Source organism: Gopherus flavomarginatus, chromosome 20 (genome assembly GCF_025201925.1).
Source record: "Gopherus flavomarginatus isolate rGopFla2 chromosome 20, rGopFla2.mat.asm, whole genome shotgun sequence".
Classification (NCBI taxonomy): Eukaryota; Metazoa; Chordata; order Testudines; family Testudinidae; genus Gopherus; species Gopherus flavomarginatus.
The window spans coordinates 19,769,007-19,786,855 of record NC_066636.1 but is presented as its reverse complement, the minus strand read 5'-3'; the positions used below and the strand labels follow the sequence as shown (position 1 = coordinate 19,786,855).

Below are 17,849 nucleotides of genomic sequence, written 5' to 3'. Positions count from 1 at the left end.
GAGCCAGTGAAACTTCAAGCCTACCATCAAATGTACAGGAAAACATGGTTAAAGAGCCCTGCCTCCCCTCTGCTCTAGGGACACAGCTAGAAGATGCGGAGCTGTTCAGTGGAGCATGTTAATGGTATTGCAGCTACTTTGCAGAGCCTTTCCAATACGTGTTGTCTCCAAGTGTTACACTGTACATGTAGTTTAGTTCACTGGTGAAATCAGTTACACAGATCCTCTTTCAAGGCAGGTCTCAGCCTTCAATACTGGGTGAAAGTTATACCTGTCAGGAGATCTCCGCTATCGGTTACGCTCTGCCATTGCTCTGTATTTCATTACGGTGCAAAGGCTGTCAAGCCATCAAGATTTGCAATGGGGCTTTTGTTATAAGGTTAATTTTGCCATTCACCAAAACATCTGATCAGTCTCAAAATGGCTAGACTGGACCTGGGGATGAGGCAGAAGCTTTTCCCAAAATTTCAGGTGACACAGATTGTGAGTTCCGGGATTATGGCGTCCTTAGAGGTGTTCAACACTTGAACCTGGACTCTACTGGCAAAATTACCTCTGGCTGACAACAGGTGTCAGCAACTGGTGCATCTAAACATGGATTAGCTGCAAATGTAACACAATATTTTCAGGACAGTTTCAGAAACAGCGAATAAGAGCTGCCTGGTACAGGATTCAAATGGAAGTGAGGAGATGACCTCCAGGCAGGTCCTACAAAAACAAATATCTGCCGTGGGCTTTGAGCCTGCTGGCTGAATGGCACTGTGCAAGTGCGAAGCGATAGTGGTACAAGAACGAAGAATCTAAAATTCAACGGGCTCTCAAGAGCAACGGGTCCCTTGTTCTAAAGTGCACCATGGATTGTAGCAGAGTTGCTGGGGGCCGAGGGGGGGAGACTTTGTCATCCTCAGGGGCAAGGCCTGGGATCATATCTACCTGCAAGTGGAGGCATGACAGGAAGGATGGTCTAGTGGTTAGGGGGGAAATTCTGGTCAATTCCCACCTCTGCCACAGACTTCCTGGGTGACCTTGGACAAGCCTCTTAAACCTCTCCATGCCTGTTTCCCATCTGTACAACAGGGACAACAGCACTGTCCTGCCTCACAGGGGTGCACAGGATAAATACATGAAAGATGGGGAGGCGCTTAGGTACAGTGGTGACAGGGCCAGACAAGGACCTTAGACAGACAATGTCCTTTTAACTGTGCTGTGCAATTGTCCAGGTTACGCAGGTTTTCTAAGAAAAACCTCTTGGCCCTCAAGCTGGGGAGCACCCTCCAGCCTCCTCCAACCCTTCTCACAGCTTCTGTTTCAGAGTCATTAGAAAGGAGGGATTCAACTATAGGCAGCACATGGCCAAGGACGCCGGTAGTGAGGGGAATCTGCCTTTGGAAGATGTGCAGTGAGGGATGTGCCAGGACTAACTCACTAGCTGGAAAGGCTTAAGTTTCATGTCTCTGAAATAGATGCCACTGCCCCCCTCCCCAGTCTTGTCTGGTAACTGCATCTGCCCCCCTCCCTGCCCTTTCTCCCCCACACACCCTGGGAAGAGCTTCTATCAACAGCAGTGATGGCACTTGGCAGGACAGCCCTCTGGGCCTCTGCAAAATGCAGATTCTGGATTGGCAACTGTGTGTCATCTTAGTGCTACCAAGGCGTTACAGTACAGCTTGGGGTATGTGTACACTGCGGACAGGGGGCATGATTCCAGCTTGGGCAGACGTCCATGCGCTAGCTCTGCTCAAGCGAGGGCCATAAAAATAGCAGCATGGCAGCCGTGGGGGCAGCTTGGACTAGCTGCCTGAGCATGTACCTAGGCTCTTTGACGGCACTGTACGCTGGCAGCTTGCCTAGGCTGCAGCCTGGACACCGCCACAGATGTCAGTGATTAAGCTCAGGCCACGGCCAACCTCCTAGAGCGAGGAGCTTAGCCCCAGGCCTCCAAGAGTAAGAGACCATGAGTTCTGTTCCTGGTTTTAATACTGACTTGCCATTGGCCTAGGACAACACTCCCCCTTTTGTGCCTCAGTTTCTCATCTGTAAGACAGGAATAGTTACTACGTACTTCAGAGAGTTCCCCAGGTAAGGAAAGGCTCCCTGTTTAGCACCATGCTAAGTAGATGCTTAACTGCGACGATGCCAATGGGAATTCAGCACACGTTTAAAGTTAAGCATGTGAGTAAGTGCTTGGCTGAACAGGAATGGACTTAAGCAGACGCTTAAATGCTTTGCTGAACCACGGCTGCTGAGACAGGCAGTATGAGGTAATTAGCCTGGCATTTTCCCATGGGAATTCGGTGCCTACCTCCTTTAAGCTCTTGGGGGAGCATCAGCGCCTCGGTGTGTGTAAAACGCTCTGGAATGGCCTGATGGATGATGTTATAGAAGCAGCAGTATTATGTTAGATTCCGTATTAAACAAGCCACTGCTGAGACCATGTTATGGGGTTCAGGCTCCTTTTCCAGACTAGAGATCTATAGGGTGTGGGGTTTACTTTGCTTCTCCACTTTGGGGGCCCAGGCTGCTTATGGCATCTAGCACCTCTAAACATCCCTGGTGAATAGCCACCAGGTGGGAGGGCTTTGATCCAGTTTCCAGTCCTGGAGGAAGCTGTCATTCAGCTGGGAAATGGATCTAAACAACCATGGGTGCATTTCCGGCCTTTGCGCCACACCTGGGGTTTCTCGGCTTACACAAGCTCTTGCATTTGGGAGAGAATGCGCATTCGGCTGCTTGCTGGGAATTAGAGTAAATGGAACACCAGGAAGCTGGTTTTCAAAGTGATTCAGGAGCAATGGAGCCAGATGTTTTCACGGCAGTTGCATTTTTACAAGCCGGGTGCATCTTTCCAATTTTAGCAATTCCCTTTTTCCTGAGGGCCTATCAGACAAGGAGCAGTGAGCAGGACTGCAAAGTACTTTATCTTTCCGTTTCTAGCAATGCAGTTTAGCTCAAAGGCTAAAAATGGAGAGGGGGGAAGGGATGAGACTGGAAAGCTAGCTAGTTTGGGGAGGATTTGGTCAAAATGTGTCCTAATACACACTTGCCTTTGTAGCCCAGTTCATAAGAGCCACTCGCATCTAGACTGGTGTCCAATTCGAGGGCTTTATTAACTGAAGGAAAAACGAACAGATTTCAGAGTGGACACTGCTGCACATACGTGAAAAAATGTGTTTGGTGGGAGTGGGGGTGAAAGCCACTGGACCGTACAATACGATACCAATGATTGCTGTGCAAGCAGCTGTGCAACCTGAATATATCTTGTGGGAGATGGAATTAGGAGGAAGGTGCAGAAATGAGGCATTTAAAAGTCCAGCATAATAAGTATAGGAGCAAAAATGCATCTCTATGGCCTAAAAGCCAAGCCACTTTATTATCTCTGCCTATCCATACACTCTACATTTGAACTCAAGTCTTAGATGCACAGATCCTAAGGCCACGGTGGCCATCTAGTCTGGCCTGCTATACAGAAGCCCAGGGAACTTCCCCAAATTAATCCCTAGAGCAGAACCTTTAGAAAAACATCCAATTTTGATTTAAAATGGGCAGTGATGGAGAATCACCACGAGCCTCGGGAAAATTGATCCACTGGTTAATTAGTCTCACCATTAAAAGCGTGCGCCTTATTGCTAGTCTGAATTTGTTTAGCCCCAACATCCAGCCATTGGTTGATGTCAGACCTTTCTCTCCCAGACTGAAGAGCCCATTATTAAATATTTGTTCCCCATGTAGATACTTAGAGACTGTGATCAAGTCACCCCTTCACTTTCTCTTTGTCAAGCTAAATAGATAGCGACAGACTGAAGAATCTCAATCAGTCTTAGTCATAGAAAGATCTAAAAAGTGCTCAGGAGTCTAACCTTTTATAACTCACTTCAACACACCCCCCACCCCCACCAACCCCCCCGATTAGGCTCTCTTATAAAGCTGTGTGAAACTTATGTAAGAAAATCCAAGTGAAACCAATTACACATTCAAAAACCTGAATCGAGGCCATGAACCTCTGCCATGGGGCCTATACGAAAATCGTCCACATAATGGCTTGAGGATCAGATGGGGTTGTTGGCCTTTAGTTTAAATATTTATTGGGCTAAAATGGCAAGTGTGTGTGCGTGTAGATAATAGATTGAATGTACCCAAATGCATCGCTCCACATTCTTTGATGTCATTTAGACTGCAAGCTCTTCTGGATGGGGACTGTTTCACCCTGTGTTTGCACAGAGTTTAGCACAATGGAGCCCTGATCTAGGCGCTACTAGAATAGAACTGACAGAAGCTCACAAACTTTTTGGAAAACTTGGTCCAGCTGGTGAACCCTTGTGGGTTGGATAGCTGGACCCGAGGGCAGAGATGGGTCCTTGGGTTGGGCGGGGGTGTGCACTGCAGGCCAGTTAGAGTGTCTAGGAGAATGTTAACACTCAGGAATTGCAGAATGTGAGGCAGAGATTTTCCAAAGCTGTCTAGGGGGTTTGGACGCTCCACTCCCATTCATTCTAAACAAGTCCCATTTGCTCGAAGCCCTTAGTCAGCTTTGAATACTGCAGTCTGAATGTTTAAATATAACGTCACCTTAATGATGTTCCATTCTATGCATCCAATGAAGTGGGCTGTAGCCGATGAAAGCTTATGCTCAAATAAATGTGTTAGTCTCTAAGGTGCCACAAGTCGTCCTGTTTTTTTTGTGGATACAGACTAACACGGCGGCCACTCTGAAACCTTAATGATACAGTTTGCATTTAAGTTTAATGAGGTTTAGGCCTCCCCTCCCATCCATCCCTACAGAGCAGAGTGGGCCTTTTAAGTTCAGAGCAGCTGTTGGACAACTCCAGGGACTGCCCCAGCACTTAGATTTCACCACATTTTCTGACAGAGCACATGGGATGGATTCAGGTCACCTGTCACATTCCTTCTAACTTTACCCTCCTGTTCCCAATCAACTGAGGAGACAATTATGAAAGGGAGAGAATGGGATATTTAGAGGGATGTGGAGGAAGAATTGAAAGAATTCTTGGTTCTCTGCTTAGCTAGCAGCTGGCATGGGAGAGAAGGAAGTACTCCCTGTCTGTTCCCCCACCTTCTGGCAGGAGGTGGTAGTGTGGTACAGATGTACGGTCTAATTTCCCCCTTATTAGGATAACCAAATCCTCACTTGGATGCTTTGATCAGCACGCAGGCCTGTGAAATAGTGCCCATGTTTGGAAACTGGGCTCGTAAGTTTCATCAGCTGATAACATCACACAATTTCCAGTTGCTTTCTGGAGAAAGCAAGATGGTATTCAGAGGAACTACCAGGGAATTTTAGGATTGGATCACCTTCCATCGCTGTGGAAATGCTATGCCATTGGCACTGCCCAGCCCAAACCCACTAAGAAGTTAGTTGCCTGGAATGTTTCAGAGGCAGCACTGGCAACATAGGAGCAAAGAGAATTAAGGGTGATCAGCACACCCAAGAGTCTTGAAGGATCAAGCCTGTACAAATGGCCCATCTCTTACGGGAGGAGATTGAGGTGCATGGTGGGTTGGGAATGAAAGCTCCTTTCGTAAGAGACCAACGTGAAGAGCAGTCGGTACTGTGCAGATATGCAGACAGCGCAGACATTGCAAGCACAGAGCCTGCTTCAGATCTCACTTACACCAGTGGAACGCAACTGACCTCAGCAGATTCACTGATGATTTATGCCAGAGCAACCGAGAGCAGAATCAAACATGTGGTCTGGATTTCTGGGCATTTTCTTACCTTCCCATTCATACTACACTGGGCAGCACATTCAAAGCAGGAGAAACTATGCACATACACCTCTTTGTACCCAGAACTTTTATCTTTGACTTTCAAGTTCCTTAAACCTTCAGCCTGACAATCTCTCCCAGAGCCAACAAGTCACTGGGGCTACCCCTAGCAGGTAGGGTGGTTAGACCAGAGATCCGACTATTCAGTGGTGCCCTGGAGTGCTGAAATTCTCCTCTGGGTCACAGACCTAGACTCAGATCAACCATTTTCAAACCCATGGGACAGGGCTCCGGTCGTTGTTACCTTTTCGTGTTGTGGATGGTGGTCCCGCCCAACACGATCCGGACCCCAGGGGTGGTGCGGTTAAGGTTATACACAGTTAATGCCTCTTCATAGGTTGCTCCTCCAATGATAAACACAATAATATCTTGAGGCCTGCAATGAAAAGGGAGAGCTCTTTAAACGGAGCAGGACAAAGCATTAGACAACACAGCCTAGGGATAAATCCTGCCCTGGCCAGGGACATGGATTGAGCAAGCCAGTGGATTTTCCCTATATCGAATTTCTGTGATTTACAGGGCCCTGGAGGGGCAATGATGCAGTAGCACATAATGTGGCATTTAAACACTGTACCCTGCTAAACACGTACGCAATGTGCTAACGGTTCAGACAGTAGCGCCTCCTGAGCGACGCCCAGGCAGGATCTGTATCCCCATCCTCCACTATGACACATCCACCAATGTTTAATGCATGAGCATAACTCTGCTGGGACTGTTACATTAAGATCAATTTAGGAGTCAAATGAGGGCAGCGACCCGTCTTGGTCTTGGCTCGAATCAGCTACAGCCTTTCTGGCTCATTATGGAATTGGTGAGATTATGCCTAGTTCATCTGGAGATTATAATCCCTAAAGAGCCTAGGAGCACAGGATTTTGCAGGGAAGCTGCAGACTGGGGTGCCTTCACCTCAGTACGTGCAGAGACAGACACGTGGCCCTGAATATTTTGACTTCCCCAAGACAGCAGACACCTCGATTTCTCCCTCCTCACACCCCCTACCCCATTTCTCACCCACCTCCACAGTCACCCAGCTGGCTCAGAGGTACAAGAAGTTGGTCCTGGCTCGTGAGCCACCTTTGCTGTCGTATAAGAGATCTGTGAACCCTAGAGCGCACTGCACGGGTTCTACAGGATACGGTGCTGTGCATCCTCTGGGCGACTCCAATAACGTATCTTGCGGAGTTCGAAAGCATCTCCCTACAGGGCAGATGAGTCTGACCCAACCTCCTGGTTACCTGCTGTGCTCTCTAACCCCTCAAGCTGGATCTCTGTTTTGCAGCCAGGTATTCGCTTAGACTAGAGCCGCTTGCTGCAATACTCAGAATAGCAGCAATTCGTCTGCGTGGGCCGCACAAGCTCCTGATCAGAAGCAAGACCCAAACTGTCAGAAAGTAGTTTCGCATATAGGGTGCCCAGAATCTGGCAACTCAAGCCAGATTTTAGAAGTTCTTGGAAGCTGCGGGTAGTTGGCCCATCTGAAAATCAGACCCTGGGTGCCAATCTTTAGGTACCTAATATTACAGGGCACTTGGGGAAACATGGTTCTCAAGAGTTATGTTAAACAGCGAAATTGCTTCCTGAGGCGTTCAACAGACTTCAACACAAGTTTCATCTGCAGTCAGTGTATAATCTTCTCGTGCTGTTCTTTGGAACAGCTGATAGTGGCTTAGCTTCAGCTGTGTAGCTCTCTCGAAAGGACAGGCTTTTTAATCAGAGAGATGTCCCTGGTAGAAAAGGCCTGAAAAGGTACATAAACACGCCAGCCTGGCTGTTCTGCACTGGAGCTCTGCAGATGCAACGGTGTGATGTATCATGCAGATGTTTTGGGCTGTCAGTCAGGAGCAGTTATACAGTGGGAGAACTATCAGGATTTCAGCAGCACTGTGTACATAGCATTCAAACATTCCCAGCGAGCCAGGATTCTGTGCAGTGATCGCTCCCCGAAGAGTTAGAGTCTCTTGAACAAAAACAAGTGGTGAAATCTTCTGCACTGCAGCCTTAAGATAAGCAGGTTATATACAGCAACTGCATGTTCAGAATGTACAAGTTCAAATGTTTCACTACAGCACACGGCGTTTCTACACATGAGCAAGGATGCGAGTCGCTGAGCCAGCCCTGGAGGATGGAGACTGCTGGGCCATGGCTTTTAGCTGGCCTCTTTGGAAACTGGATGCAAATTTGCCCAGCTCTTTTGGGGATGGAGGAGAGGGAAATCTAACAAACCATAGTCTGCTGTATTGAAGAGCAATTCTGAATCCCTCTTCAAGACCCACTTCTGCTGTGATGCCTAAGAGAGATCAGCCAAATCACCGATGGCTAGAAAGAGAGGCCAGTGGCACCAGTTGACAATGTACTTTATAATAATTGAAAGAGGGGTGTCGGGGGGGGGGCATGGTACTGCAAGGTTAATAGATAAAATCCCTACTTTATTAGAGAGTTGGAAGTGTGGTTCCAGGATACAGCACACAGCTGGGAGTCAGGACTTCGGGGCTCTGTTCCCAGGTCTGCTAGTGACTCGCTCTGTTACACCAGGGAACGTGGTGTTTGCTCCTTTGGGAAGTAGGAATAACACCGATCTGCTGTGGGGGTCACAGTGGTTATGTCTCACAAATCCCAACCAGCCAATTACATCTATTAAATTGAACTAGTGACTGGAACTGGATCAGTAAAGCAACAGGCAAACAAAATAAGCAATTTAGCAGAGGGAGACAGTCCCTTAGTTACACAGGTCCCCCACCCCCACTTCATCCACGGGGTCAGTCTCCAAGCAGCTCCAGCTCACAAGGCCTAAGGGATTTACGTTCCCAAATCCCCTATCTCCCTTTGGCTCCTTCAGAACATCCAGCCTGAAGCTCGACATCCCAGCATGCTCCAGGCTTGCTTACTGTCACCGCACAGTTTCCAAGGCTCCAGGCACCACCACCATAAAGTGCTTTGAGATCCGCAGATCCCAGGAGGTCCAGCAGCCCCAGGCAGGCAGCGAGCCTGCCCTAGAAGTCAGGGCTACGTTCCTCTGCAGGAAGTTGATCCCAATGCATGAGGCCGAGAACACACACTGTCAGCCTACCAGCTCCAGCACAGCACAGTATTCGCTGGAGGCAGCAGCGGGGGGCTTACTGTCCGGATGAAGCCCCAGACAAAGGGGTCTGGCATTGGCTGTTCTTGACCCTGGGTCCAGAAACAATCAGATCTTGGCTGCTTCCAATGGTGCTAAACAGATTTTTTTTAAAAAACCACCCCAGCAAAGGAGGAACCCAGAATGCATATGAATACAGTAGGTATCAATGCAGCTCATCCCAACCTTACTCCTCCACCCACGCTACCCCTGCAGAACCTTCAGTGAAAGCACTAGCGGTCTTACAGATACATTGGGGAGGTCTAGTCATACTTAACATCGTGACCCAGAAGAGGCAAATCAGAGTCAGGCAGCTTAGCTCTGCAGTTGATACCAACTTGGGAGAGGTGAGAACTGAATTATTTTGACCGTGTTAACCCTCTTTCAAATCCTCCACTGCTCCCCCTTCTCCATCACAACAAACCTAAGCTGATTGAAAGTGAATACCCGGCCCGTCCGAGTCCGCCTCCACCTACCCTCATCTCTCATTTGCTATGGAGCTGTTAATGTTCACCTCTGATCGGCCTCTGGCTTTTCACACAAGCAAGAAGGGAGCTCCCTCTAAACATCTGCCTTCAAATCCCTCCTTCTACAAACTCTCCTTTACCCTGGTGCCTGCTAAAACCTTCACAACAGTTCAGCTGCTAGTGGGCTGAGACCGCTGTCTAGTGTCACTGACCAAGATTGTCTCACTGGTTACTTGTACTCCCCTGTCTGCGGGTCTCCACCCATTTGCGGAGAAGAAAGGACCTTACCCATTTTACGGAATCCTGGTCAGACCAGGTTTCCAAACATGGTGGTATTCTTACTCTGAACAGGGCAAATCCTCATTTGAGTGGAGTCCAGGTCACAGAATCCCCCACAACTGGCACCGCATTGCGCAGATCTAGCTATCACAGTAAGCTGATCAGCTGCCCAGCAAAGCCACTGTCAGACAAGAGTGTGGCAGAATCGAGCCTGACAAGCACTGTAAGAGGAAAGATGGTCTTGTGGGTAAGCTACTGGGCTGGGACATCTGGGATCGCAGCCCTGCTACAGATGCTCTCTGACCTTGGGCAAGTCACTTCATCTCTCTCTGACTCAGTTCCCTGCCTGTAAAACAGGGATAATCATCCTTCCTTTCTCCCACCCTCGGTGTCTTGTCTATTTAGACTGTGAGCCCTTTGGGGAACAGACCGTCTCTAACTACATGTATGTACAATGCCTAACGCAATGGGGCCCTGATCTCAGCTGGAGCCTCTATGAGCTACTGTAATACGGACAATGAGCTTTTGGAGAGCTGTAGCTAGCATGACTCAAGCAGTAGTGTCGATGGGCCTGCATTTGTATGGCAAATAGGAGGAGAATGACATTTAAACAGCAGGAGAAGGAGAGTTGGAAGCGAAAGATTACGTGGAATTGCTTGGAACCCTGCTCAATGCTTTACAGTGATTCCCCTCCCCTCCTTGCTGCTAATTTGGACCAGAAGCTTCTCCTCCCCCACAAGAGCATAATATTTATTACGTCCACTCACACGGAGAGGCCTTTAGAAATTCTTTGCCGTTCGAGTGGTTGCCTCCCTTTGATGGCGAAATACAAAGCGTTTCATCCTGCCCTTTAGCTGAACTCACGTCAATCACTGTAACGCCGTCCGCTGAAACCACAAGCAGCAATACAGTCTAGTCCCGTTTGCCCTGGGCTGGGTTTTAAGGGATTCCCTGACCTGTATTATCAATGTTGTGAAGTTTATAATAAGTTTAAGGTGGCTCCTCTCTCAGTTCCTTTGGAATGTTTCAGGTAAGATTTTAAGGCCTGATTAATTTTCCATCAATCTATCTTTCTAAGGTACATATGTGGCCCCCATGACCCTGGAACCTAAGTACTTCACAATCTAATATATTTATCCTCCATGGGAGAGCTGGATTGTGATCCCCGTTGTACAGAGAGTGAAAGCTGTGTTTAGAATTCCTGCACTAGATCTGATTGAGTGCAGGGACTCGCCACCCAAGTATATCACTAGGCTCTCAGACGGGACTGGACTTGGGTTGGCTAGCTTGTCCCGCCACCCCACCGACACGTCTATTTTCAGAGCGCTAGCTTGATCAGAGCTAGCATGGGTATGTCTCCTTGGGCTGGGAATCACCCCCAGCTTGAAGTGTAGATGTACTCTAAGTGGCTTGCCCCAGGTCAGACAGGAGCAGAGAACTGAATGCAGGTCTCCTGAGTCCCAGGCTAGTAGCGTAACCATCAGGCCATCTGTACACTGAGTCCTGGATTTCTGGTGCTCCAGCACCTTAAACAAACTGGGGTATGTTCTCCCCTACCAGTGCCTGCAGCCAGACCATCCAGTGCTCTGAGCCAGCCCCATGAGGCAAGGTGGGCGTGGAACTGGAGATCAAGCAAGTGGTGCAGCAGGAAGGGGTGCATGAATCTCCAGGGGGCGTTCTGCCTGAGCCAGTGCTGCTGAACCTCATGCCACAGTGGCACTGGGGGAAAAATACACTGCCACCCTCTGACCGCATCTGGGAGCAAGCAGCAGGTCAGCTTACATGGCCCACTTGGTCCTTAGCCTTTTGGCCAACACAGCCAGCTGTGCTAGTGGGTTTTGCCAAGAGGACTCCCGTCCCTTTGGAAGCAGGACAAGACCAAGTTAGGCCAACTTTCAGCTGCCTTGTAACTTTCAGAATCTATTGCCCAGCCCTAAAAAAATAATAATAATCAAGCACTGAATTAATTATTTTGTACTTTAAGAAAGGTGAAAATAACCCCCAGCTTTTATCTGGCACATCTAACTGGAGTTCTCAAAGCACTTTTACAGATAGGGAAACTGAGGAACAGGGCAGGACTGTGTCCTACTCAAGGTCATCCAGCAGGCCAGTGGTCGAGTTGGGAATAGAACCCAGGTCTCCTGAAACCAGGCCAAATTCTGCATGGACTAGGCCACACTGTCTCCTGCTGACAAAGAGAGACAAGAGTTGTATTTCTAAACAATCCCAAAGGGCTGCAACGAGGTGCTGGCATTCTGGGTACACCTAACTGTCTGGGGACGGCCCAGCTAATCTCATACCCCTGCACGACAGCCTCCAACGGACCCCGATGGCTCATGACAATCTGCGTGAGGCTCCACGATGCAGCCGTTATTTAATATTGCACCCAGAGGCTCCACTTGGGAACACCATGCTAGGTGCTGTACTAACCCATGGGAAGACCTGCTCTGAAGAGCTTAGGGCCGAATATGGTTTGGTATCTATACCATTGCCTTTGGGGGTTTGTTTATTTTGCTGAAGGCATAAGGACTCCCTGTGTTGATTATGTCAGTTACGAGGTTAGGCTGGTGCTACTGCGGGGTGGAGGAGATAGAAATTTGTTTTCCGTCCAGCTTAGCTATGTTTTGCTTCTGACCTTCTTATTCATTGGAAAATTAAACCCTGAGGAAATCCTTTAGCACTGTGATGTCCCCAAGGCCAGATTCTTGCATTCTGTGCCACCTCATTGGAGACGAGCCCTTTTGGGGGCATCTCGTTGGAAACCAGCATGTTTAATGGCAGAGGGTTGAAACAAAGCCAGGAGGGGCTGGCTGGTTCAAGGAACCCTTTGCCCCTACCTCACTGGCTCCAATCAAGCTCAGATCTGTAGCGGCTGGAAACAGTTATTGCTGTTTGATGGCCTGTGTGAAAATGAATTGGTGGGTCTCACTTCGGAGTCACTGGGCAAATGCCCATGTCAAAGAGAATAGAACTGGCCCCTTTGGCAGGTTGAGCAGAGAGGCCACAGAGACTGAAGTCCCATCTCAATCTAGAGCAATCCCTCAAGGGCCAGGCTGGAGTATTTCCTAGGAGATGACTTGCATTTCTTGACATTCCTAGGGACATGCTTGCATTTCTGCTGCCTTCATCCCCATCCTGGGACAATCAGATGCCTTTCCCTTTCCAGCAGCCCCTTCCACAAACCCCAAAATCCACTGCTGGATTTTTAAAGAAGCATCTGGCATTAGGCAGAGATTTCCTGGCACGTAGACAAACAATTCATCTCTTGTGCCCATAATTCTTTTCTCACTCAGAAATAAAGTGGTTAATGGCCCTGGCTGTCAGGCTGGAATCTGGATGCCTTTCCGTTCTGAAATATGTTTTCACTTGTGTCAGCTGGATCGCGACACCCCATGGTGGGGCTAAGAAAGGAAACGAAAGCCGTGCAGGGTGTACCTCCCAGAGCCAGAGAAATGAACAAGCATTTTTGAACACACATCCTCCCCTCCCACTGAGCCTCAGTCCCGAAGTCTGCGTCCCTTCTGCTCTAAAGGAGTCTGCAGTTTTAATTTAACCCAGCCTACCCTGCAACAGCCGCCCGATTTGTTGAAAATTATTAGCTCGCAAAATGTGGCAGCTGCTGATAAAAGCTGGCAGGATCCAGCGTGTGAGGGGAGTGATGATCGTTGCAACACTGCAAAGCGCCTTCCGCAGAGGGTCGCCGAGCGCTTCGTTGTGCCAACCCAGCAGGGTTCATCAACAGGGAGTGAACCGAGGGTATTCAGCATCAGAGGCTCGGGTGTCTACTACTGGAGCCAAAGGAATAACTCTAAACTTGCAGCAATGGCAGGCTCGTATCCTCTAAGCAGAGCGTTCATTAGAGGTGGCTTGAGCACCCTGAACCAGTATATTATAGAAGCAGAAACTCTGATTTACAGATAATCCCTCCATACTTTAGTTTCTCTAAGTAACTGGTCCAAGAGCTGGGAATAGAAACCAGGTCTCCAGCCTCCCAATCCTGTGCCTTAAACCACAAGGCCATGACTTCCTCTCAGATGTCATTAAATCATTGGAACTTATACCTGCCTTTCATGGCCATAGGGCACACCCATTCTTTTTCAGTTAGAACTACTAGCCAGCTTACTAGCCACACTGGGCAAGGTCAGGTTCTCACCAGAAATAACCACCACCAGCTCAGGAGGGCGTTAGCCATTGGGCTCTTTTTGGTTCTCTCCAAAGAAGGCCCCGATGCCCTGGAATGGGGTTAGGGCGCACGGTGACTTCAGCAGATGAACACCCTGGAGGTGTGGGGCAGTGGTCTACACATCTCATCCAAGCTCTCTGGAAGTGCCGAGTGCAATACAGCCCAGCACGTGGCCTAGCAAATACCAGACTGACAAAGAACAGAGCAGGTCGTTTCAAGCCTTCACCCTACTCAGCCACTCCAGCAGGTCAGGGAGAAGTTGTGTGATCAAGAGAGCGCTCGAGATATTTCTCCGGCAGTTCCAAGGACTCTTGTTCTCTTAGTGCCAGGGCAGGAGAGGGCAGCTGGAGAGGGAGGGAGTGCAGCCGGGTTTGTCCGTCCATCTGTGTGCGTCACCACTCTGTCCCCATTCCCCTTCCTGACTGCACCATCCTGGGAAGAGTGGTACTAAATTCTAACTCTTCCAGCAAGCCCGGACTCCACTGGCCAGAGGTCTGATCCATAAGTAGATGCACAAAAAGCTGGAATAATCACACTTCACACTTGCAGTGCTAGCGGCTCTCAAGGGAGGCTCTCAAATATTGCAGTAAAGCCTCACAACCACCTTGTGAGCTAGGCCAGGCATCATCCCCAAACTACAGACAGGGAAATCATAGAAGTTCAGGGTTGGAAGAGGAGACCTCAGGACATCATCTAGTCCAACCCCCTGCTCAAAGCAGGACCAACCCCAACGAAATAATCCCAGCCAGGGCTTTGTCAAGCCAGGCCTTAAAAGCCTTTAAAGATGGAGAATCCACCACCTCCCTAGGTAACCCATTCCAGTGCTTCACCACCCTCCTAGTGAAAAAGTTTTCCTAATATCCAACCTAGACCTCCCCCACTGCAACTTGAGACCATTGTTCTGTCATCTGCCACCACTGAGAACAGCCGAGCTCCATCCTCTTTGGAACCCCCCTTCAGGTAATTGAAGGCTGCTATCAAATCCCCCCTCACTCTTCTCTTCTGCAGACTAACTAAGCCCAGTTCCCTCAGCCTCTCCTTGTAAGTCATGTGCCCCAACCCCCTGATCATTTTCATTGCCCACTGCTGGACTCTCACCAATTTGTCCACATCCCTTCTGTAGTGTGGGGCCCAAAACTGGACGCAATACTCCAGACGTGGCCTCACCACTGCTGACTACAGGGGAATAATCACTCCCCTCGATCTGCTGGCAATGTTCCTACTAATGCAGCACAATATGCCGTTAACCTTCTTGGCAATGAGGGCCCACTGCTGACTCATATCCAGCTTCTCGTCCACTGTAATCCCCAGGTTCTTTTCTGCAGAACTGCGGCCTAGCCGCTCGGTCCCCAGCCTGTAGCAGTGCACGGGATTCTTCTGTACTAAGTGCAGGACTCTGCACTTGTCCTTGTTGAACCTGATCAGATTTCTTTTAGCCCAATCCTCCAATTTGTCTAGGTCCCTCTGGACCCTATCCCTACCCTCCAGCATATCTACCTCTGTCCCCAGCTTAGTGTCATCCACAAACTTGCTGAGGGTGCAATCCATCCCATCATCCAGATAATTAATGAAGATGTTGAACAAAACCGGCCCCAGGACAGACCCCTGGGGCACGCCGCTTGATACCAGCTGCCAACTAGACATCAAGCTGTTGATCACTACCCGTTGAGCCCAACGATCTAGCCAGGTTTCTAGCCACCTTATAGTCCATTCATCCAATCCATACTTTAACTTGCTGGCAAGAATATCCTGGGAGACCGTTCAAAAGCTTTGCTAAAGTCAAGATACATCACGTCCACTGCTTTCCCCATATCCAGTTATCTCATCACAGAAGGCAATCAGGGTGGTCAGGCATGACTTGCCCTTGGTCAAACTGAGACACCAAGATGTTAAGCGACTTGTTTATGGTCAAACAGCAAACCAGTGTCAGAGCTAGGAAATAGGGACCAAGTTTCAGTTCCCTGCTTTGCCTCTAGAGAGCGCTGCTGTCTCAAGGCAACTGGAAGGAATCAAACTGACAAACAGGCTAATACTCTTAAAGCAGAGCTACAGGGCCATTAAATGCATGTGGCTGTCTGAAGGCAAAGGGAAAAATATAGGGGGAGATTTCCAGAAACGCTCAGCATTGGGCTAACTCTGCTGTTATTACTTTTACCGTCAATAGGCCAAGACCGAGTGCTATGGAGTCCCCTCCACATCATATAGTTGTCATTCAATAAAACATCACAATGTTTCCTGAGCATACTGGACATGGGTATTAACTATCCCTTCTTACCCCAAAGGGGTTCTCTTGTCCCCAGCCCGCCCCCTCCGTACCTGTCCCGGAGCGTGCTGGGACCCAGGTAGGGGTACTGGCCATCCTTAAGTTTTCCTTTGATGAGCTGATCTAGAGTCTCGTGCAGGAAGGGCTGATGCTGCGTATACACGTTCTCAACGCCCTGCGATACAGAGGGAAAGTGCTTTTAATTCAGATGCCACAAGGCAGGAAGTGGAGAGAGTGGGCCAGCGAAACCACGATCCAGAACCAACAGCTGCCAACTGACGCAGCGATTGTTGGCCCAGACCAACTGCCTCGTGCCCTTGCAGTGTGCTGAGCGCACAAATACTTCAGCCTCTGAAAGCCAGGAAAGAAGGGGTACACCGGCCCCACCCCACAACCTTAGTTCCATGCCCAGAGCTGGCAAGAGCCACTGGAGATTGCTTATTAAAGGGCAGCCCTGGCTGAAATATACACAAGTTGACAGGAGGAATGACTAAAGGTGCCGCTGCAGGTAGTGCATGGTGTCCCCTGGCATTGCCCTCTCATCAACCTGCATGCACACCATCCGCCCTGCGCTGTTAGGGGCAGCTCTGTCGAGTGGTGCTGGCTCTCATGCGACGGCCACACGGCAATGCTAAGTGGAGCCCCTGAGGTCCCTTGCACGTTCCCTGTCCTTGTCTGGGCTTTGCCAGGGAACACGTGGCAGAGCTCTTAATACCTTCAGTCCTTTGAGGAACTGCTTGGTGATGGCGACAGCATCCTTGGGACTGAAGAGATCGCTGCCCCGGACCCGCTTCCCACCGTATTCCACAACCGCTGACACCAGCTGTCCAGAGAGAGAGAGGAGACCGGTGACCAATTAACTTGGGGAACTAGCTTCAGGAAAATGTATGGGGATTTAGCATTGATGAAGGTGCTGAAGCAATGCCCAAGAAGCTGAAAGGGACTCCAGCTAGCCCCAACTCGACACACACCATGGAAAGGTGCAGGGAAAGTGTACCCCGTATGCTCCCAGCAATGTACTCCTGGCCCTACCTTGGTGGAGTGCCTTCAAAGGGTTGAGAGGGGAGTTTAATCTTTATGGTCTATTCAAACTGCAACTTCTCTGCCACATGGGGACCCACCCCTAATCAAGCCTCTCTCAGTGTTGGGTCCAAGACCAGTAGAAATTACAAGCAGAACACCGCGGCAGAGAACCGAATAGGCCATGGGCCAGAACTCCTAAGTGGGTTAGCAAATCCAGCCTACCCACATGAGAGTTCGTACAGCACCTCGCACAATGGAGCCCAGGCCTGGATCAGGGCCCCAGGCACTACTGTAATAAATAAAAACAGCAGGGATAGGGATTTTGCATTGGGTTTGAATTGTTCGAAATGTGTGGTTTACTTGGGAGGAAGGAGTGGAGGAGGGGGTACTGGGACCTGGGCTTTGGAGATATAAACTGGCATCATCCTCCTTTCTCACAGCGACTCTCAAAAGCGCTCTGCAGACGTCAACCAAGGCCATTTGGGGCATTTCAAAAGGCAATACCAGGATTGTCCTTCAGAAGTTTCCATCTAATAATAAGGCTCTTGTCACCCCCACATCTGATCACATATCTGAGCCAGGGTAAGAGTTGTCATGGGCAGGGAGAAGTCAGCAGTATTCAGAGAGATGGGGACAAACTCCAGAAGCAGAGACGTGCTTCCAGATCATTAACTGTACATTTTATAGTAATGTCCAGACCAGGGCCCCGTTGTGCTAGGTGCTGTACAATGTGTG

At 49.3% G+C, this 17,849-nt stretch overlaps 1 protein-coding gene across 1 annotated transcript in view; it reads right to left on the bottom strand.

Moving 5' to 3' along the window:
• VPS45 (vacuolar protein sorting 45 homolog) overlaps window positions 1-17,849 on the bottom strand; it is a 37,131-nt gene that overhangs the window by 3,798 nt on the left and 15,484 nt on the right. The window contains exons 9-11 of the mRNA XM_050930704.1: window positions 16,807-16,914; window positions 16,145-16,266; window positions 6,029-6,160 (exon numbers count right to left, since the gene is read on the bottom strand). Of these exons, the coding sequence (XP_050786661.1) occupies window positions 6,029-6,160; window positions 16,145-16,266; window positions 16,807-16,914 (362 nt within the window). The remainder of the gene's footprint in view (window positions 1-6,028; window positions 6,161-16,144; window positions 16,267-16,806; window positions 16,915-17,849) is intronic.